General features: G+C 44.4%; 2 protein-coding genes and 1 pseudogene across 3 annotated transcripts in view; 1 reads left to right on the top strand and 2 right to left on the bottom strand.

Moving 5' to 3' along the window:
* The window catches only part of LOC144597265 (muscarinic acetylcholine receptor M5-like), a 29,886-nt gene that overhangs the window by 2,333 nt on the left and 4,137 nt on the right, over positions 1-23,416 (bottom strand). The window contains exon 1 of one of the 2 annotated variants that reach the window (XM_078406374.1): positions 7,734-7,824. The exons of the other annotated variant lie outside the window; for it this stretch is intronic. The gene's annotated coding sequence lies outside the window, so the exon portion shown is untranslated. Of the gene's footprint in view, positions 1-7,733; positions 7,825-23,416 lie in introns of those variants that run through there. 2 annotated transcript variants of the gene reach the window in all.
* LOC144597734 (U6 snRNA-associated Sm-like protein LSm6 pseudogene) lies at positions 7,609-7,920 on the bottom strand (annotated as a pseudogene).
* Positions 7,938-23,416, top strand: part of aven (apoptosis, caspase activation inhibitor) — a 78,866-nt gene continuing 63,387 nt past the window's right edge. The window contains exons 1-2 of the mRNA XM_078406375.1: positions 7,938-8,334; positions 20,872-21,037. Coding sequence (XP_078262501.1) covers positions 8,101-8,334; positions 20,872-21,037 — 400 coding nt within the window. The 5' untranslated portion in view covers positions 7,938-8,100. The remainder of the gene's footprint in view (positions 8,335-20,871; positions 21,038-23,416) is intronic.

Raw genomic sequence — 23,416 nt, forward strand, 5'->3', positions numbered from 1 at the left:
ATTGAAGAAAAGGAACCAGAGTAACTCGCACAATTTCCTGTACACTTGAACTGCAATCTTCTAATTGCACATAAGATTACAACTCTAGTTCCATTTTGTTAGCTAATTCTAGGATGACCAGCAGTACTCCACATGATTAGTATTTTACCACAAAATGAATGTAATGGTAATAAAATAAAATGTAGTACAGCCCTATATAAACATATATATATATTTGGAGTAGAACTAATTTCTGAAATATTTGAAAAAAAAACAAAGATACAGTGTGGAAACAGGCCCTTCAGCCCATCAAGTCCACGGTGACCTTCGATCACCCTACACTATTTCTATGTTATCTCACTATTTAATCCTACACATTAGGGGTAATTTACTGAAGCCAATTAACCTCCAAACCTGCACACCTTTGGAATGTTGCAGGAAACCAGAGCACCCGGAGAAAACCCACGTGGTCCCAGAGAGAACTGTTCTGCTAAGAAAACATGGCATATAGAGAGTTTGTTAAATGTCAATTAATTGTTGCTCAACTTTTATTTAAATATTGCACTCTACCAATGTGAACTGTTGATGCTCAAAGCTACACATGGTAATCATAAGCCGTTACTGTTTATTTGATCTGAGCTATCACACCTAACATCTTTTTGATCATTTTACTATCGAGTCCCAAACTCCTGGATCTATTACTCAGCACCTTGTTTCTGCAACTGGATCATTGACTTGCTGATCCATTGATTGCAATCAGCAAAGAGAGGTGACAAAATAACCTTTGCAATAATTCTCAATATCAGTATTCTGCAAGACTGCATCCTCAACCCCCTACTATACTCCCTTTACAGTCACGATCCTGTGGGCAAATTTTGATCCAACTGCATTGACAAATTTGTGGATGACACCACCTCAGTGGTCTCGAACATGGAATACAGAAAGGAGATGGAGAGCTTTATAGCAAGTTGCCAAGACAACAATCTCTCCCTTAGTGCCAGCAAAATCAAAGAGCTGGTCGAGGACCTCAGAAAGTGGGGAGGATTATATGTCCCAGGCTGTATCAATGGAGCTGAGCTGGAGATGGTTAGGGCCTTCAAGTCCTAGATGTAAATATCACCAACAATTTGACCTGGTCCAACCACATCGACAATATAGTCAAGAAAGCACCCTCGCCTCCACCAAATCCCCCCCGCCTCAATTGACTCCATCTAATTTAGTTTAGTTTATTGTCACATGTACCTAGGTACAGTGAAAAACTTTTGTTGTGTGCTACCCAGTTAATGGAAAGCCAATACATGATTACAATTGAGCCATCCACAGTGTACAGATACGTGATAAAGGAAATGACGTTTAGTGCAAGATAAAGTCTAGTAAAGGCCAAGTAAAGATAGTCTGAGGGTCTCCAATGAGGTAGATAATAGCTCGGGACCACTCTCTAGTTGTTGCTAGAATGGTTCAGTTGCCTGATAAGTTGGGAAGAAACTGTCCCTGAATCTGGAGGTATGCGTTTTCACTATTCGGTACCTTTTGCTCGATGGGAGAGGGGAGAAGAGGGAGTGACTGGGGAGATACTCATCCTTGATTATGTAGGTGGCCTTGCCAAGGCACCAAGGCATTTATGTTTCATACTGCCTTGGGAAAGTAGCCAGCTTAATCAAAGACCACTCATACTTTCTTCTCTACTTACCCAATTGCCAGGAGATTAAATCAATGACAAAAGCGAATCAAGAACAACTTCCTTTCTGCCTTTATCAGTCTCTTGAATTGACTTCTCACATGCTAAGGATGTATCCTTAATCTTGCAATCTACCTCATTGTAGCATTTACACTTTTTTAAATTTGCCCTTTCTCTAGCTGTAGCACTATATTACACACTCTATTTTCTCTCTTGCACTACCTTTTCCATGCATCTATGCCATGATCTACTGGGATAATATGCAAAAAAAAAGTTTTTCACTGTATCTCGGTACATGTGGCAATAATCATCATCATCATCATCATCATATATCTACAGCCGGAAACAGGCCTTTTCGGCCCTCCAAGTCCGTGCCGCCCAGTGATCCCCGTACATTAACACTATCCTACACCCACTAGGGACAATTTTTACATTTACCCAGCCAATTAACCTACATACCTGTACGTCTTTGGAGTGTGGGAGGAAACCGAAGATCTCGGATAAAACCAGTACCATATTAACTCCCTCTGTTTATGGATTCTGATGGACTATGTTGGTATCTCTGATATTCCTTATAGGCAACATTTTACTCTCCCCTCTGAATTACTTAAGGGTTGGTGGAATCTAGTCTTTTTTGATAATATTTTGCATATAAATTGCAGGAATCCAGTTTATTTTTTGATATAGTAACCTATCTCTGTTTATGGGCTGCCTTTAGCTGCATCTCACCCTTGGAGTTACAAATGCTTTACCTGCATCTTAGGGTTGCTGATGGTCTGATCTCTACAACTTGATGGGTGTTCAGATCCTCCCTTGTAATTGTAACCTATCTCTGTTTATGGGTTGCCTTTAGCTGCATCTTACTATTGGAGTTACAATTGTTTTACCTGCATCTTAGGGTTGCTGGTGGCATAATCTCTACAAGTTGATGGGTGTTCAGTTCCTCCCTTGCAATTCCTCCCTTGCTTCTTTAAAAATCCTAATCAGGCTTGACATACTATGTTGATATTTCTGTTTATGATCTCTGCCAGTTCTCACTGTAATGCTGATTACATACGATTTCTTTCAGATATTTGAATATGGGACATAATGTTGAATAAAGGTTATTTTGAATTTTACATTCGCCTTATGTAATTTAAGGCAAATTCAAAGTCAGTTACGTTTTGTTTCAGCAAATGATTTTTATGGCCATTTAATTCTGTGCCCTAGTTATTTGCATTGTCGTGCACACATAGATTATGTCACAACATATATTGGTTCTCAGACGCAGTCATGCACAATCTTCAGTGGTCAATTTCTGACTGTTTGCAAATGTTCATTCCTAAAGTTATTCAGTCAGCAGAAAGGTTGATCTGCACATTTCAGTTTTGGATTTGCAGATCACTGCTGACCCTGGTCTGAACATCCAGCATTGCTGAGGCTGAAAATCATTATTTTGTTTAGTTTAAAGATATTGGGGAAACAGGTAATTCTGCCCACCAAGTCCACGCCGACCAACAATCACCCTGTACAATAGTTTTATCTTATCTTAGGGACAATTTACAGAAGCCAATTAATCTACAAACCTGTACGTCTTAGGAATGTGGGAAGAAACCTATGCACCTGGAGAAAACCCACATGGTCACAGGCAGAACATGTAGACAGCACCCATAGTCAGGATCGAACCCGGGTCTCTTGCGCTGTAATGCAGCAACTCTACTGCTGTGCCACTGTGTCGCCCTATTTATTTTACTGGCCAGCAAGTTGGGACAGAAGAAAATTCTGCTCCAGAATTGATACTAGGAATTCACAATCACAACTTGCATGATCTAGTGATTGGCATGACTAATCCCCCTCTATCAGATTTACATTATTCCCAAAACCATTATCAGAATCCAATCCTTCTCTCCATAGATGCTGCCTGTCCTGCTGAGTTACTCAAGCTTTTTGTGCCTATCTTCGCCTTTATTTGAATCCATGAGCTGCAATTTAGAAGTAGAGGGAAGGAGGAGTATTTTGCTCATACCAGCTGAGATTGGTGAAAGTGAAATGTTTGTTTAAGATTATATATTTTCAAAATTCATTCTGTAGCCAGGAACAATTTAGAGTCATACAGCATGAGAACAGGGCCTTTGGCCCAACTCATTCATGCCATCTAAACTATGTCCATTTGCATGCAACAACCCCATACCTTCTAAACCTTTTCTATCCATGTAACTGCTCAAATGTCTTTTAAATGTTGTTATGGCACTTGCCACAACTACCTTCTCTGGCAGTTCATTCCATATACCCAACACCCTCCGAGTGAAATATTTGCATCAATTTTGCTTTAACCCTGGAGAGAGCAGTTGCTGCAGTGTGCAAATCAACAGGATATTTTGCTCCACATTGAGAATCCCAGAAGGAATGTTTTTCTATGTTATTACCAAAGAAGTATAATAGAAACATAGTTCAGATTAAAGGGAAGGCCCCCAAAAACATACAAACACAGTCCAGTATGAACTTACAGTCGAGCTTGTTTTTTAAAATCTTCATTGCAACAATGGAGCAATGCAAATCTGCAGAAGCAATTCTCTGCTCTATCAACATAGGTAGGTGACTGAAAGCCAAAGTCACTATCGATTTTTAAGACACCAGGTCACATTTCATTCAGACGTAGGGATTTGTATGAAATCACTCAAGCTGCCACCCAGGCATATATTTGTCAGCTGTTGCAAAACATTACTCTGTCAAGCTGGAGAATTAATCTAGTTCACATAACAGCACACTGGCAGCAAGATAAGAGCATACAATTTTTAATAAAAATGCAGGCTTTCCCAAGGCCCTATGTGCAATTGATGGCATCCATTGCTGCACTGGTCCCTCATTTAACTGTCAGCATGAAAATCAGAAAGGCATTGGCTCAAAAGCCATTCCAGAGAGCCAGCTGTTATCAGGCAGCTGAACTGATGTCCCACCATCTAGAGTGTGGTTTTGACATCCCATCTACCTCATTGGAGACCTTTGAACTATCTTTAATTGGACTTTATCTTGCACTAAATAATATACCCTTTGTCCTGCATCTGTACACTGTGGACAGCCTGATATAAATCACATATAGCCTATTTGTGGCCTAGATAGCACACAACAAAAAAAGCTTTTCACTATACCACTGTACATGTGACAATATTAAACTAAACTAAACTTTCCAATTGCACATTCAATCAGAAGAATGTGAAAGTCCTCATGGTGTTCTTGAAAGGGATTCTTGGGGTGACCTACCCAATAGTTATTAGTTATCAATACCAGTATAAAAAATTGTTGTTTTTTTATGTCACGTTGTTCGGTACTTAAATTGACCGTTGTGTTTCCTACCTTAAAATAATGACAGCATTTCAAAAACTTAATTGGTTGTGAAAAGCATTAGATTGCCAAACATCAGACTTACATTTGACAAAATAAATAGTTTTGATTTAATTTTCTAACAGTGCTGTTTCAGAGGTAGCTGTTTGCCTAGTAGTATCTGCATTTCAATTGGTCCGACCTACGTTTATGTTGATGCATCCCTGTGGAGTTTTGTCATACAGTATGGAAACAGGCCCTTTGACCCAACTTGCCCACACCAACCAACATGTCCCATCTACATTAGTCCCACTTGCCTTCATTTGGCCCACATCCCTCGAAACCTGTCCTATCTATGTACGTCTAATTGCTCCTTAAACGTTGTGATAATCCCAGCCTCAGATACCTCCTCCGGCAGCTTGTTCTATGCACCCACCACCCTTTGCGTGAAAAAAATACGCCTCAGATTCCTATAATATTTTTTCCCCTTCACCTTAAACCTATGCCCTCTGGATCTCCATTCCCCCACTCTGAGCAAGAAACTCTGTGCGTCTCTCTGATCTATTTCTCTCCTTGTACACCTCTATAAGATTACCTCTCATCTTCCTGTGCTCCAGGGAATAGAGTATCAGCCTGCTGAACCTATCCCTATAGCTCAGACCCTTGTGCTGGCAACATCCTTGTAAATCTTTGTAAATCAACATCCTTGTCAATCTTCTCTGCACCCTTTCCAACTTAACATCTTTCCTATTGATGACAAATAGTAATGGGCCCAGCACCGAACCCTGAGGCACACCAGTAGTCACATGCCAACAGTCCGAGAAGCAACCTTCCACCATCACCCTCTGCTTCCTTCCAGGAAGCCAATTTTCTATCCATTCAGCTATTTCTCCATGCATCCCATTCCCATGTCTTAATGGGTCCTTCATATTTTTTAATCACTACAGCGATCCCTCTCTACCATTTATGATTCACGTTCGCTCTAGCTTCATATGTGTGGCATTGTATGGTACTTCATTTGTCACATGTACCAAGGTACAGTGAAATTCATTTTTGTATACAGTTCAGTATGTTTTACCATCATAGCTGATCTATATTTCCTTCTCAACCCCATTCTCTTGCCTTCGCCCCATAACCCCTGAACTAATCCCTCCCCTCACTGCCTGTAATGCTCTCCGCTCCCCCTGCTGTGTGTGATTCTCTCTTCTCGCCCCTCTCAAGCCTTGATTCTCTCCTCTCCCCGCAACTCGTTCCTCTCTCTCCTTCTGACTCTCTTCTCTGACTCCCCCCTTTTCCCTCTTCGACTGTGACTCTCTTCTCTCTCGCCATGACTCTGCTCCCGGCGCCTCTCTCTCCACTCCGTTACACGCCGCGCCGGCCATGGAGGTAGGGTTGCCAACTGTCCCGTATTAGCCGGGACATCCCATATTTTGGGCTAAATTGGGTTGTCCCGTACGGGACAGTCTTTGTCCCGTATTTGAGTGCTACCAGCAGTGTTCAAGGTTGGACCGCCAGGCACTTCTAGGTTTTCATTCTCTTCCCCCCCCCTCCCTCTCCCTCCCTCCCTCTCCCTCCCTCCCTCCCCCTCCCTCCCTCACTCCCCCTCTCCCTCCCCCTCCCTCACTCCCCCTCTCCCTCCCCCTCTCCCCTACCCTTCCCCCTCTCCCCTACCCTTCCCCTCCCCCCTCTCCTTCCCCCTCTCCTCTCCCCCTCTCTCCCTCCCTTCTCCCTCCCCTCTCCCTCCCTTGGGAGTGTTTTTAATTTCCACGTTTTAATTATTAAATCTCTTTGGCGTCTCTCAAACGCCCACCCCACCGCCCCTGTTCGGTCGTAGGCGGAGGGGTCACAAATTCCCTGAGCACCGACGCCCCTTAAATCTCCCGAGTGCCAGCCCCCGCAGGAGCGAACACCTGGCGAATTGTCACAGCAGGTAGCAGCTCTGAGATTTTATCAACCGGCTCATCAGATGTGTTGCCGTTCGATGTCCATCTCGCCTCCTGCAAGATTCCTCACAAATCCCTCCCTCGTCGCTTCCTCCCACTGAAAGGCTAACACGGTTCTCTTTATCTCCCTGCAAAATCTCGCTGGACGCCAGCCTCTTCGGTCCTGATTCCTGAAGCTCGTCTCTTCTGTATCCACTGCAAACTAACTAAATAACTCTCTCTCTCTCTCTCTCTCTCTCTCTCTCGCCTCAGCTCAGATACCTCGCATACAAAACAGCTGACTCAATCGACCTTACATCAAGATAAATAGGAGAGAAAGTGCACAGGGTAACAACGTTAGGTACTAACAAGTCAACTCAGGTGAGCGAGTGCATCTGCTCAACAGAGGAGGTGTAAATCTAAATATACCACAGGAAAACAATTTTCAATTAATCAGTAAAGCAATACCTTAAATTATCAACGCAGCCCAACGCTGCCACGAGGCCAGGCTAGTGAAATACGGGTTCGACTGAATGTTCCTTTAATTGTATACAATACTTCCAGAATAGGCTAGTACCAGTCAGAATAAGACATCACGTTTGACACATACATCACAGCCATTATCTGGTAAACCAAACTAAGATATGGATTAAATCATTATTTATCGAGAAATCACCAGTTATATAGTGTAGAAAACTACATTTTCAAAAGAGTTAAAGAAAAGTTTTGCTACATTAAATAAAATATGCTTTTCAGATCAAAAATCAATCTACAACATCTTCTCTTCTGTGTGCTGATGTACAACACGTTGTTGCCTCGAATAAATGCATCTCCAGATTTGTTCTTAAGCTGACCGTTTACATATTCTTCTGTCTGTTCCAGTGCTATGTTCATATATTCATCCAAACAAGCTAAAAAACCTCGGTAATCCACACCGGAGTTCAGTTTAACCACCACTGGCCTCCCTATGATTTGTTTTAGAAAATCTCTGGGCGTTTGCTTTCGCAGGCTGATCCGTCCTTCAGCCGGTGCCCGGTCCACTCATGGCTTGATGGGGACGCGGCCGTGGTTGCGTAGCAACCCGCCTCCCGGCCCGGGCGGCCGCCATTGGTGGAGCGGGAGCACGTGGCCGCTCGCTGGCTGGCTGAGGTCACGTGGGACGCGGGGTGGCGGCGTCACCTTGTCCCGTATTTGGGAGTGAGGAAAGTTGGCAACCCCGACATGGAGGAGACGGCGGATCGGACGTGGGGTCGCAGCCGTGGCCGCCGGGGAGGAGGAGGCGGGCGAAGCCGCGGCCGCGGGGGACGAGGAGCGCGCGGGCCCGGCGAGCGGCAGCAGCGGCCCGTGGAGGCCGAGCGGCAGCAGCGGCCCGTGGAGGCCGAGCGGGGGTGGCAGGGCCGCGGCTGCCGCCCGCCCCGAGGCCGCGGCTTCCCCCCGAGGCCGCCGGAGCTACAGGTAGGTCTTCGTTCAAACCCCCATCACCAATCCCAGTTCCCCAGCCCCAACACCACACCCGGCCCAGGCTGTGCCCCTCAACCCCCACCTCCCGTCTAATGGTCTATACCACCATTAACCCTCCCTACCCTACCTTTAACCCCCACTAGCCCACCACTAACCCCCCTACACCTCTACCTCCCCTACTACCACCTACTCTCATAAAATCATGAGAGTTGGAGATCGGGTAGATGCAGAGTCCCTTGCCCAGAGTAGGTGAATCAAGGATCAGAGGACAGAGGTTAAAGGTGAAGGGGAAAAGAGTTAATAGGAATCTGAGGAGTAACTTTCCACACAAAGGGTGGTGGGGGCATTGAACAAGCTGCCAGAGGAGGTAGACACAAAATGCTGGAGTAACTCAGCGGGTCAGGCAGCATCTTGGGAGAGAAGAAATGGGTGAAGTTTCAGGGTCGAGACCCCTTTTCAGACTGATGTCAGGGGAGGGGGCGGGACAAAGAAAGGATGTAGTCGGAAACAGGAAGACTAGTGGAAGAGTATAAGAAAATAACTGCAGATGCTGGTACAAATCGATTTATTCACAAAATGCTGGAGTAACTCAGCAGGTCAGGCAGCATCTCGGGAGAGAAGGAATGGGTGACGTTTCGGGTCGAGACCCTTCTCAGTCTGAAGAAGGGTCTCGACCCGAAACGTCACCCATTCCTTCTCTCCCGAGATGCTGCCTGACCTGCTGAGTTACTCCAGCATTTTGTGAATAAATAGACTAGTGGAAGAACTGAGAAGGGGGAGGGGATAGAGAGGGGAAGCAGGGACTACCTGAAGTTAGAGAAGTCAATGTTCATACTGCTGGGGTGTAAACTGACGAATTTGCGCTGGGCCTCACTCTGACAATGGAGGAGGCCCGGGGCAGAAAGGTTAGATTGGGAATGGGAGGGGGAGTTGAAGTTCTGAGCCACCGGGAGATCAGGCTGGTTGAATTGGACTGAGTGGAGGCATTCAGCGAAACGATCACCGAGCCTGTGCTTGGTCTCGCCGATGTAGAGAAGTTGACATCTGGAACAGCGGATACAATAGATGAGGTTGGAGGAGGTGCAGGTGAACCTCTGCCTCACCTGGAAAGACTGTTTGTGTCCTTGGATCGAATTGAGGGCGGAGATAAAGGGACAGGTATTGCATCTCCTGCAGTTGCAGGGGAAAGTACCTGGAGAGGGGGTGGTTTGGGTGGGAAGGGACGAGTGGACCAGGAAGTTTCGGAGGGAATGTTCTTTGCAGAAAGCAGACAGGGGTGGAGATGGGAAGATGTGGCCAGTAGTGGGATCCCGTTGGAGGTGACAAAATGTTGGAGGATGATTTGTTGTATGCGACAGCTGATGGGGTGGAAGGTGAGAACAAGGGGGACTCTATCCTTGTTACGAATGGGGAGATGGGGAGCAAGAGCAGAGCTGTGGGATATTGAGGAGACCCTAGTGAGAGCCTCATCTATAATGGAAGAGGGGAACCCCTGTTTCCAAAAGAATGAGGACATCCCCGTTGCCCTAGTATGGAACACCTCATCCTGGACATAGATGCGGCGTAGATGAAGGAATTGGGAGTAGAGGATAGAGTTTTTACAGGAAACAGGGTGGGAAGAAGTGTAGTCAAGATAGCTATGGGAGTCAGTGGGTTTGTAGTAGATGTCGGTCACTAGTCTGTCTCCTGTGATGGAGATGGTGAGATCCAAAAATGGTAGGGAGATGTCGGAGATGGTCCAAGTATATTTAAGAGCAGGATCAAGAGTCACCTTTGCTAAAACATTTAATTAATATATTGTTGAAAACAGTTAAGCTAATGATAAAAGATTTTTTCTAACAGCTAAAACTCCATTAGTAAAAAATAGATTACTGCCGTTTGCTTGGAATAATCAAATATTACAAGTCTGGGAACAGAAGGGTATTAAACATATGGGAGATTGCTACGAAGGAAATAATTTTTTGACATTTTCTCAATTGAGAAACAAATATCAAATTCCAGGGAATAGTATTTTTTTCTATTATCAATTACAATCTTATTTAAGGGAAAAGTTAGGTAATTCAATGTTTTTATTTCAAATTAAAGGAATTGAATCCCTGATTCAGGGCAAGGGAACTAAAAAAATTATATCTTCAATGTATAAATTGTTACAAAAATCTAGTCCAAAGACAGGAATTCAAAAATCAAGACAAAGATGGGAAACAGATCTGAATATTAGCATTGATGAACCAAGTTGGGAAAGATTGTGTTTAGAAAGTATGAAAAATACTATTAATGTGAGATATAGTTTAGTACAATACAATTTTTTACATCAACTATATTTAACTCCGAAAAAATTAAACAATTTAAATCCAAATTTACCTGAAATTTGTTTTAGATGCAACCAGGATGTGGGTACTTTTTTACACTCAACATGGGCATGTCCTAAGGTAACTCCTTTTTGGAAAGACCTAAAAAACTTTTTGGAACAATTGATGAATAAGACCATACCATTGGATTCAAGGTTGTTTTTATTGGGAGATACTAAAGGAATATTACCAAGATTAATTTTAGATAAATATCAGGAAAGATTTCTCAAAATAACAATAGCAATAGCAAAAAAATGTGTGGCGGTCACTTGGAAAGATCACAATGAAATAAGAATTGCAAGATGGTATGCAGAAATGCGTAGTTGTATCCCATTAGAAAAAGCTACTTATAATCTGAGAGATAAATATGATTTCTTTTTGAAACTTTGGAACCCATTCACTTTAAAACTAGGATTAAGAATTGGAAATATTTAATTTCAGGATTGTTTTGATACCCCTAAAAAGAATTTAATAAGAAATTAGCCGGAAGTGTTTCCTTCTTGTCTTCAGGTTCCCTTCTTTCTTCTTTCTTTCTTTCTTTCCTTTTTAAATTTTTTTATTTCTTTATCTTTCTTCTTCTCCTTTTTCCTCTTTTTTCTAACTGGGGGGTGGGGGGAGGAAGGTTGTGGGTGGGGAGATAATACAGAACAATACAGGTATAATCGAATTTAAATTATAATCGAATTTATAATGAAGGTACCATCGCGTACTATGAGTTCATACATGTATTTGTTTTGTTAAAATTTAAATAAAATTTTTTAAAAAAAGAGCAGGATGGAAATTAGTGGTGAAATTGTTGAAGTCAGCGAGTTCTGCATGGGTACAAGAGGTAGCACCAATGCAGTCGTCAATGTGGTAGAGTTCGGGGATAGGGTCAGTGTACACCTGGAACAGGAAATGTTTGACGTACCCTACAAAGAGGCAGGCATAGCTAGGGCACATGCGAGTGGCCATAGCTACGCCTTGGATTTGGAGGAAGTGGGAGGAGTCAAAGGAGAGTTTGTTGAGGGTAAGGACCAGCTCTGTTAGGCGGAGGAGAGTATTGGTAGATGGCAATTGGCTGGTTCTACGGTCGAGGAAGAAACGGAGGGCTTTAAGACCCTCCTGGTGGGAGATGGAGGTGTAGAGTGACTGGCCATCCATAGTAAAGATGAGGAAGTGGGGGCCTGGAAAACGGAAGTTATTGAGGAGACGGAGAGCATGTGAGGTGTCTTGGACGTAGGTAGGGAGGGATCGGACCTGGGGGGATAGGATGTAGTCGAGGTAGGTGGAAATTAATTCGGTGGGACATGAACAGGCAGAAACAATGGGTCTGGCAGGACAGTTCTGTTTGTGGATTTTGGGGAGAAGGTAAAAACGGTCCGTGCGGGGCTGGGGATCAATAAGGTTGGAGGCTTTAGGGGGCAGAGAGCTGGAAGAGATGAGATCAGAAATGGTGTTGGAGATTAAGGCCTGGTGCTCGTCTGGGGCCATGGTCCCAGGGTAAGTAGGAGGAGGTGTCTGAGAGATGTCGTCTGGCCTCAGTCCGATAGAGGTCAGTGCGCCAGACTACCACGGCACCTCCCTTGTCGGCGGGTTTGATAACTAAGTCGGGGTTGCTGCAAAATGAGTGAAGGGCTGTACGTTCAGAAGGGAAGAGGTTCGAGTAAGTCAGGGGAGTGGAAAATTTGAGGCGGTTGATGTACGCCGGCAGTTAGAAATGAAAAGGTCTAGTGAAGGTAGATGGCCAGCCGGGGGAGTCCAAGAGGAGGGGTTCCGCTGGAGACGGGAGAAGAGGTCATCACTGGGTGGTAAGGACTCCTTCCCATGGGAAAAAGGCCTGGAGACGATGGAAGAAGAGCTCCACATTGTGGCGGACCCGGAACTCGTTGAGGTGGGGGCGGAGGGGAACAAAGGTGAGGCCTCTGCTGACGAAAGATCATTTGGTATCAGAAAGGGGGTGGTCGGGGGGATGGTGAACACACGGCAAGTATGGGGATTGGGGGTCGGATGAAGGCAGGTGAGCAGATGGAGGCCAAGGCGATGTCTGGTGGGAGGGTGGTTGGTTTTCAGAGAGGAGGAGGAGGGGGGCATGAGGATCGTTGTATGGGTGGGGAGTAGCTTGGGCCACCTGGCTAAAGGGGGAAGGGGAAGACCCAGTAGAACCCCTACTGAGGTTTCCTGTAGGAGGTGGGTGGGGGGGGGGGGGGGGGGGGGTGGGGGGTGCAGTAGGACCCAGTCGGCAGTTAGAAATGAAAAAGTCTAGTCGGCAGTTAGAAATGAAAAGGTCTAGTCGGCAGTTAGAAATGAAAAGGTCTAGTAGTCTCCGACTACATCCTATCTTTGTCCCGCCCCCCTCCCCTGACATCAGTCTGAAGAAGGGTCTTGACCCGAAACGTCACCCATTCCTTCTCCCCCGAGATGCTGCCTGACCCGCTGAGTTACTCCAGCATTTTGTGTCTACCTTTGATTTAAACCAGCATCTTCAGTTTTCTTTCCTGCCAGAGGAGGGAGTTGAGGCAGGGACAATCACAATATTTAAGAAACAGTTTGACAGGTATATGGATAGGACAGGTTTGGAGGGATATGGGCCAAACGGGGGCAGATGAAACTGGTGTAGCTGGGACGGTGTGGGCAAGTTGGGTCACACCCAACTGTTTCCATGCTGTATCACTCTCTGACCACCTGTCCCCTCCACGCTCTCGTCACCTCTTCACCACCCTCCCTCCATCACATTTGGAAAGTGGTGAAATCATCGGACAAAGTCAGCATGGATTTACCAAAGGCAAATCATATCTGACGAATCTTATAGAATTTTTCGAGGATGTAACTAGTAGAGTGGATAAGGGAGAACCAGTCGATGTGTTATATCTGGACTTTCAGAAGGCCTTCGACAAGGTCCCACATAGGAGATTGGTGTACAAACTTAAAGCACACGGTATTGAGGGTTCAGTTTTGAGGTGGATAGAAAATTGGTTGGCGGACAGGAAGCAAAGAGTAGGAATAAATGGGTCCTTTTCGGAATGGCAGGCAGTGACTAGTGGGGTACCGCAAGGCTCAGTGCTGGGACCCCAGTTATTTACAGTGTATATTAATGATTTGGACGAGGGAATTGAATGCAACATCTCTAAGTTTGCGGATGACACGCAGCTGGGTGGCAGTGTTAGCTGCGAGGAGGATGCTAGGAGGCTGCAGAGTGACTTGGATAGATTAGGCGAGTGGGCAAATGCATGGCAGATGCAATATAATGTGGATAAATGTAAGGTTATCCACTTTGGCAGCAAGAACAGGAAAGCAGAGTATTACGAGAATGGTGACCGATTGGGAGAAGGGGAGATGCAACGTGACCTGGGTGTCATGGTGCACCAGTCATTGAAAGCAAGCATGCAGGTGCAGCAGGCAGTGAAGAAAGCGAATGGTATGTTGGCATTCATAGCAAGAGGATTTGAGTTTAGGAGCAGGGAGGTTCTGCTGCAGTTGTACAGGGCCTTGGTGAGACCGCACCTGAAGTATTGTGTGCAGTTTTGGTCTCCTAACCTGAGGAAAGACGTTCTTGCCTTAGAGGGAGTACAGAGAAGGTTCACCAGATTAATCCCTGGGATGGCGGGACTTGCATATGAGGAAAGACTGGATAGACTGGGCTTGTACTCGCTGGAATTTAGAAGACTGAGGGGGGATCTTATAGAAACATATAAAATTCTTAAGGGGTTGGAGAGGCTAGATGCGGGAAGATTGTTCCCGATGTTGGGGGAGTCCAGAACCAGGGGTCACAGCTTAAGGATAAGGGGGATGTCTTTTAGGACCGAGATGAGAAAACATTTCTTCACACAGAGAGTGGTGAGTCTGTGGAATTCTCTGCCACAGAAGGTAGTTGAGGCCAGTTCATTGGCTATATTTAAGAGGGACTTAGATGTGGCCCTTTTTGCTAAAGGGATCAGGGGGTATGGCGAGAAGGCAGGTACAGGTTACTGAGCTGGATGATCAGCCATGATCATATTGTATGGCGGTGCAGGCTCGAAGGGCCGAATGGCCTACTCCTGCACCTATTTTCTATGTTTCTATCCCTCACCCTCCTGCCTCTGCCCTCTCCTCGCACTCACATGCTATGCAGTTTGGCTCCATTGCATTATTGCTCCAAGCCTCAGGAATTATTATGTTCTGTCAATTATTTGATCATTGATATGACTATATAATTTAATGTAACTTAGCTGTCTTTGTTGCATAAATAACAGCCCTTGCCTAACCAACCTCGCTCACAATTAGTCTTTCAGTCCTGTCAACATCCTCGTCGATGCTCTTTAAACACACTAGTGCCATCATATCTCTCTTGTAGTGTGACCGGAATGTTACGCATTGCTTGAACTGTGATTTAACTGGTTTTGCATGCAGTTCTAGCATAACATCCCTAGTTTTATATCCTATGCCTGAACATTTTAGTATTTTGGGAGTCATGGGCATCACTGGCAAGGCAAACATTTATTGCCCATTCCTATTTGCCTCAGGGAAGGTTTTGGTAGTATATGAAGGCAATTCTTTGCCTTTTCAACAAGCAGATTAATCTGACATCAGTTCAAGCAATGCGTAACATTTCAGGATTTGCAGACACACGCCATGATCCCTCTGACCTCACCACTCAAAATGCTGCCATCCATTGTTTTATCTTGTCGCACCTCCCCAAATACATTAAATTTCTTTTAGTCATTTTTCTGCCCGACTAGATCCGGAATATAGGCAAAACAAGGCACAGGTGTTTCTGCCATGACCTGATAGTGTTTCCAAGAAACCTCAAATCCTTAGTTACTTGGAGCACAGGAGGATGAGCGGTGATCTTATCGTGGTGTATAAGATCATGAGGAGAATAGATAGGGTGCAGGCACAGAGTTTTTTTACCCAGAGTAAGGGACTCGATAACTAGAAAACATATGTTTAAGGTGAGAGGGGAAAGATTTAATAGTAATCTGAGGGGTTTTCACACAAAAGGTGGCAGGTGTACGGAATGGGCTGCCAGAGGAGGTAGTTGAGGTGTAATATATAACAACATTTAAAAGATGCTTGGACAGGTACATGGACATGAATGATTTATACTGTTTGACTCTGACTATGAATTTGAAAATGGTGTCAAAACATGGCGACTCTTGTATATGGTCTCAGTGGACTATTTCTATACACTTTGTACTTAATTTGACACTATTTATGAGTAGTGATAATTTACTGAGCTGCATATAAAAGAAAGAATTTCACTGTACCTCAGTACATGTGATAATAAAGACCCACTGATTAAATAATGTTGTGTTATAAAAACGGTTGTCAATGAGAAAAGGGGGGTTTAGTGGCCAGAGAGTTTCAGACTCGCTATAAAAAAAGTTATTTATCGTGTAGAATTTTCAAAACTAAAGTTCTTTTTTAATAGCCATGTTAATTTTTATTTGTTAAACTACAAATACTAAAGGCTGTCTGTTCCATTGTTGAATAGCGTATGGTTGCAAGGTGTCAATAGAAATGATTGTCAGTTTCAAAGGCGACTAGCTGCTGGGTCAGTGGTATCTGATCATTGCAGGGAAGTTACATGTAAAGAAGCTTTTCCCTCCAACATTGAGGTCCCCCCCCCCTATGGCAGCCTTTTTTCTGATTGTCAGATTCCAAAGTAAATTTTTAAGTGGTTCTCAATTTAAATTGCAATCGTCCTGCACGTTGTATCCTATTCATGTAATGGAAATGTGCATTATAACAGAACTACCTGCACTGAGGTTGGTCAATTTAAGACCAAGGTCTGCCTACAGTTGCTGTGCAAGGCAGCGGCTGCAGCCAGATATCGCAGATAATTTAACACCTACCCTCTCCGTCGCTGTGCTCTGCTGCGCCAGGAACCTGGTACAGATCCATTCTCTGCATTGTCGTACAAGTGGGTGGGGAAAGACTGCCTGGTGTTGTTGCTGGGATGTGGGGCTTGGTTGAACCCCGTTCAGCACAGTGAGTGCTGACCGCTGCTGGGGAAAAGTAGTCATTGTTCCGTGACTTGACACACTGCCAGGAGCCTGTGTTCATAAAACGTGAGAGTATGGGAACAGTATGGGTGGGTGGTCTGAATCGAGCACAGGCAGGCTGATGGACAGGGTACAATTTCCAGATGGGGCAGGATAAAATTTAATACAGAGAAGTGGAACGAATGTTTTCTTATGGAATTAGCTGTAAAACGTGTCGTTACAGCATGGTACACAGATTAGTGCATTACTGGACACAGAGCTGGAGTAACTCTGCAGGTCAGGCAGTAGCTCTGGAGAACATGGATAGGTAACTTATATAGTTGGGACCCTTCTTCAGATTTGAGATGTCATGACCTGAAGCTGAGTTACTCCTTGTTTCTACAAAAGTGCATTTCTGACAGCACTGATGTGTCAGAAATGGTGTGAACACCTACCCTCTTTGTGGCTGTACTCTGCTGCGCCAGAAACCTGGTGTAGATCCATTGTCTGCATCGCTGTCTGACTGGGTGTGGGGAGGTTGCCTGGTGATGCGACTGGGATGTGGGTCTCAGGTGCACTCTGTTTGGCACAGAGTGCTGGCCGCTGCTGGCGACAAGTAGCCACTGCTCCATGACTTCACGCGCTGCCAGGAGCCTGTGTTCTCTTGCATTGCCTCGTGCTGAATGTAATGGATGCCCCTGTCTGTCCAGCTCTCCCCAGTTTCCTTGGTAACAGGCTCAATGGCCATCAATTACTATGAGCTTGGTACCATACAGAATTCTCCAGGCTGGGGAGATGTGAAGAGACAGTAGACTGTCTGTCAGACTTGAAAATCGCCTCAAATCTGGTGACTTGTATATTGTCTCAGTGTACTATTTCTATACACTTGTAATGTATCTAAGATGTGCATATTTATAGTAATACTTTTACTGAACTGTATGTAATAAAAGTTCATAACTTATTGGATCAGAATTAGGCCATTCGGCCCATCGAGTTTACTCCACCATACAATCAGTGGAGATTGATAGGTTGTTGATTAGTAAGGGGGGTCAATGATGGCCTCCACAGCCGTCTGTGCCAGTGAATTCCACAGATTCACCACCTTCTGGCTAAAGAAATTCTTCCTCATCACCATTCTGAATTTCTGAGGCAGTGCTCTCTGGTTCTAGACTGATTTGTAAGGGTGTCAAAGGTTACGGGTGAAGACAGGAGAATGGGATTGAGAGGGGTAAAATAGATCAGCAATGATCAATATCAGGCTACAGAACTGTGTCTCGGACATGGTGGTGAGCAACAAGGGGCTCCACAGGGGACGGTCCTCTCAACCTTCCTGTTCACCATCTACACCTCGGACTTTGGATATAACTCGGACTCCTGCCACTTGCAGACGTTTTCAGATTATTGCAATTGTGGGCTGCATCAGTGAGGGGAGGGAAGCTGAATACAGAGGTGTAGTCAACGACTTTGTTGAGTGGTGTGGGCTGAATCACCTGCAGCTCAACACCGACAAGACTAAGGAGTTAGTGGTGGACTTTAGGCGGAGAGGAACACCCCTGTCCCCTGTCGCCATCAATGGTGTGGATGTACAGTTTACCAGGGAGTACAAATACATTGGAGCGTACCGGGACAGTAAACTGGACTGGTCCAGGAATACTGAGGCCCTGTGCAAGAAGGGGCAGAGCCGGTTGTACTTTTTGAGAAGGCTCCATTCCTTGAACGTCTGCAGTAAGATGCTGCAGATGGTCTACCAAGATGGTAGCCAGTGCCATCTTCTTTGCTGTCTTGTGCTGGAGCAGCAGGGCGAAGGCTGCGGACGCCAATAGGATGAACAAACTCATCAGTAAGGCTGGAGTGGGTTTCATGGGACGTGATCTCGGAGTGGAGGATGCTCCTCAAACTGAGGAGCATCTTGGACAATACAGCCCTCCATGAAATACTGGTCAATCTTAAGAATACCTTCAGCAACTGACTGGTTCCACCAAAATGTACAGAACGCCACAGGAGACCCTTTCCTCCCTGTGGCTATCAAACTGTACAACTTCCCCTTCTGTTGTGGGGTCGACTGACTCCAATCATCACTTACAAATAGTGCTTTAACGTAAATGTATCTAAAAATCTTGTCATTATTGATTACGGAACAAGCAATTCTTTTGTCATTGAGATTTTGCAGAATTTTACTAATTTCGATTAATTTCACAAATTATGTTTTGTCACTCCAACCCACAAATATTCAAGTGTTTGCTCAATTGCTATCCAGCAACATTCTAAATGTGTGATTTTGTTGTTTTTTGTAAATTCACGGTTTTAATGATTTATCGTCTTTGTCACAATTCAGTTAACCTTATAATGTTGGAGCTTTAGAGATAAGGCAGGGCTGTAGAAAAGACAGTGGTTCCAGCTAACCAAAACCGAAATAGCTGATCGTTGGCCAGTGAGTAAATAGCAAGCATTTCACATTGAGTGTGCACTGGAAATAGTCCAGTATTCAATACTAATCTCCAACAGACAGAACCCGGTTCTGGAAGACTCTGCCAATGAGGTAAATACTTTTGTGAATTTTGAAAGACGTGCTCAATATTGCCATGTTAGATAAAAATCCATTGCAGGTACTCCCCGACTTACACAAGGGTTATTATGTTTTGTGAACCCTTGTATGTCAGATTTTACGCAAATGGGAATCGCCATCACTTTCCCCATTACCTGTCCGAAATAACTCATTGAGCTGAAGAAGGGTCTCGACCTGAAATGTCACCTATCCATGTTCTCCAGAGATGTTGCCTGGCCCACTAAAGGGCCTGTCCCAGTTACGCGGTTTTTAAGGCGACTGCCGGCGACTGTCAAAGTCGTAGCAGATCACTGAAATTTTCTTTTACCCTACGACAATGACCACGACAATGCCGAGTCAGGTCGATACAATTTACTTTTTTTGTGAAACTAGCACCTGGCTAAGAGATTACACTGTCTTCGGAAACATCGCAAAATTCCCACGCTTACCTGACCGTCAAACTGTCGCCTCCAATCTACCTGTCAAATGTCATGACGGTAAATAAATTGGTTAAATAAAACTATCTTCTGGTCTCTTCAAATGCCTTTTCTTAATTTAATATTACGTGCTTCTAAATACATCTGCGACAACCTAGTAAACCTGGGGACAGCATGTGACAGCGCCCGCAATAAGCTACGATACCTGACGACAAGCCAGCTGTCGCCGAGAAATTTCTATCTGGAAAATATTTCCGCGATGCGCCGAGATCTGCTACGACTCATTGAAGACTCCTCATGTTCATGCCCGCGACACCCCAGCGAACGTTCGGCGACAGCCTAGTCACCGGCAGTCGCCTTAAAATCGCCCAAGTGGGACAGGCCTTTAAGTTGCTGCAGGCTTGTTTGCACTAGGGACTGAGTACAGAGCGTGAGTTTACCTAAGTCGCCTATTGTGTAAGTCGGTGAGTGTCTGTACTCTGATTCCACATATAGCATGATAGATTATTATGAAAGCTTACCAACAGCCAGATCTGTTGTGTATATATATCCAGAAAACAAATAGAAATTTGTTAAATTACAAAGCTTGCCTGGGTTTGATGACATTTTAAAGTTCAAATTCAGCAACTTCAGCAGAGGCAGCACAGTGGTACAGTGGGTAGAGCTGCTGCCTCACAATACCTGAGACCCAGGTTCGATCCTGACCTTCGGTATTGGCCTTGTGGAGTTTGCATGTTCTCTCTGTGACTGTGGGTTTCCTCCAGCTGTTCTGGTTACTGATCACAAATCAATTTATTATATATTCACTCATCTTGTTGCACCTTTCTCAAATCGTACCATTTCCAATCTCTGGATTAAGTTCTATTTGCCACATATCTTCCCAATTAAACAGATCATGTGCATCTTCTTACTATTTAAAGCTTTATTCCTCATGGTTAACTGTAGCTTATTTTCATAACATGTGCAAATTCCTTCATGTCCACCACATTTAAATAATTGATCTATATTACGAAAGACAACAAACTACATACTAAGGACTGTACATCCCTACTGGTAACAACCTTCCAGTCACAAAAGCCCCCATCAGCAATGAGTCTTTGCTGCCCATTTTTGGGGTGGTTTTGATCCAATCTGCCACTTTCCCTTTGATCCCAACCTTGCCAAAAGCCTTGCTGAATCCACATTAGTCTAAATTGACTGCTTCCTCAGTGCAGATTTTCCGTTTTGCTTAAGCAGTTGTTTTTTTAAAATTTTGTAAGGTTGACGAGGATGTGGTCACAAAGGATCTGCATGATCAACCAAATGAATTTTCGAGAAGGAAAATAGTTTCGAACTGGGACAGATATAAAACTGAAGAGAAAGAACTCGGTGATATTGGAGAATCCTTGCGAGGTGCGGATTTCAATGTGCTGCTCAGTTCTGCAGGTAGGTAAACATTGATCCTCTTGTACATAACATGATTAATGCTTATCCAGGCAACATAAGACATGACTACTTAAAATGAGTGCAAGAAAATGTTTTCAGAATAAGTCAAAGGTTTGAAAGTATTATGTGTTAGCTGTATAAAAAGAAGATAGGAGTTTGAGAACCGTTGCTGTATTTCTCATGTTCAAATCCTAAAGGACAAAGCCAAGTCAAACCGAGTTTATTGTTATACTAGATCAAGTGGACCGGTTGGGCCCAAACCTCTCCTGCCATCCGAGTAATCAATTTGTTGCACAGCCTCTATTGCAAGCATCTATCCTTGAGTATGGAGATTAGATCAGACGAAGATTTATCTTATGCACTTTATATGAATTGGAACAATCAAATTCTTACTTGTTGCAGCTTTACAGAGTATGCCAGATGTGGCCTTACCAGGGCTCTATATGGAGCAAGACATCTCTATTCTTGCACTCAAAACCTCTTGCCATAAAAGCATTGTTTGTCTTCCTAGATGGTCATTGGGATGGTGTTTGGGGCTTGTTCAGCAATCACAGGATGCTTGGGACTTGTTCAGCAATCACCAGCCTTTCAGAAATCACAGGATGCCTCCTGCTACCCACTTCACTGCCTCACTCACAAGATGAAGGGCAACACAGAGTGAATGAAACTTCTGCTTTCATTTCTAACACACCGGTTCAGTTAGAATTTCTTAACTGAAAATCAAAAATATTCTGGAAATACTCAGCAGGTCAGGTTGCATCTGTGGGTAGGGAAACAGTGCTAACGTTTCAGGTTAAAGACCATTTGTCAGAACTAGGAAGGAGTCAAAACAAAGTTTGTTAAGCTGCAGGGAGAGTGGGGACAGGAGGATGTCAAATGTGAGAGGGCAGAGGTTCGAGGTGAGAGTGGGGAAAGTTTAAAGGAGATTTATGAGGCAAGCTTTTTTACACAAAGAGTGATAGGCCCATGGAATATGTTACCAAGGAAAGTGGTGGAAGCAGATATGATAACAACATTTAAGAGGTATTTACACAAGCAAATTAATATGTACGGTATGGAGGGATATAGACCACGTGCAGGCAGATGGGATTAGTTACAATTGGCAACATGGTCAGCACATATATTGTGGGATGAAGATTGTGTTCCTGTGCTGTTCTGTTCTGTGTGCTGTAGTGTCTTTTGATGAGGTGACCATTGGGAAAAACTGTAAACAAGGGTATCTAGTCAATGCACTTATTTCAACCTATTGCATCACCTTTGGTGTTCACACTGTGGTGTCCTCTACATTGGAGAAAACCAAACACAGATTGGTTGACTGCTTTCAGTTTACCTTTTTCAGTGAAACCTCTTCACTCTGTAGATGTGATCCTCAACTTCCTATTGCTGACCACTTAATTCCCAATCCCACCCGATATACCAGCCTGTGGCCTTGTGCACAGTTACTGTGAGGCGCATGCAACCCTCAGCAATAGCACCTCGTCTATGTTTCGCTGTGCCTGGTCTGCCAAGGCCTGCTGGATCTTCCAGTTGCTCATCAATTTAGCTTCTCTTCCCATTTGCATACTGACCTTCGGTTGTGGGACCTACATTGTCAAAGTGAGGCCACATACAAACTGGAGGAACACCATCTCATATTCCAGCTTGGGTAGCTTACAAGACAATGGTATGAGCATTGAACTCTCCAATTTTAGATAACTAACCTACATATACCCCCTTAACCCCCGACCTTCTCTGTGCTCCATTTGGCGGCATATTTTTTTCCCTAAAATCCCACCCCCTTTGCCCTTTTCCCTGTTCTGTCCCACCAACTTTGGCTTCACATTTCATGCTTCTTCATTCCTTATTTTCTCAACCAATTACCTTTTGTCTTTTACATCTCTGGCCTTCAAAACCCTGAAGTGTTCAGCGAAACATAGACGAGGTGCTATTGCTGAGAGTTGTATGCACCTCACTGTAACTGTGCACAAGGCCACAGGTAAATGGTTACACCTGAATCCACCTATCACTTACTAGGCTTTGCCCTGTCCACACCTCCTTTCCAGCTTTCTCCCTCCATCATAGAATCAGTCTGAAGAAGTGTCCCAAAATGTAGCCTATCCATGTTTTCCAGAGATGCTGCCTGAGATGTTAGTCCAGAACTTTAGGTCTCTTTATCGTAACCGGCATTTGCACTTCATCTTTGCAGCCATTTGGATTTAATATTGTATTCCTCCAACTTCAGATAACCTGATCTGTTTGTTTGTATCAGTTGCCCACCTGTGATATTGGCTTATTAGCTTATTTGCTTTTATTTCCTTGTTTCTCTCTGGGAGTGGAGCACATGCCCAGCCTGATCTGTCAGGTGGGTTTTCCTCAATGATTCAATGTTACTTTATTGTC

This window comes from Rhinoraja longicauda, chromosome 10 (genome assembly GCF_053455715.1).
Source record: "Rhinoraja longicauda isolate Sanriku21f chromosome 10, sRhiLon1.1, whole genome shotgun sequence".
Lineage (NCBI taxonomy): Eukaryota > Metazoa > Chordata > Chondrichthyes > Rajiformes > Arhynchobatidae > Rhinoraja > Rhinoraja longicauda.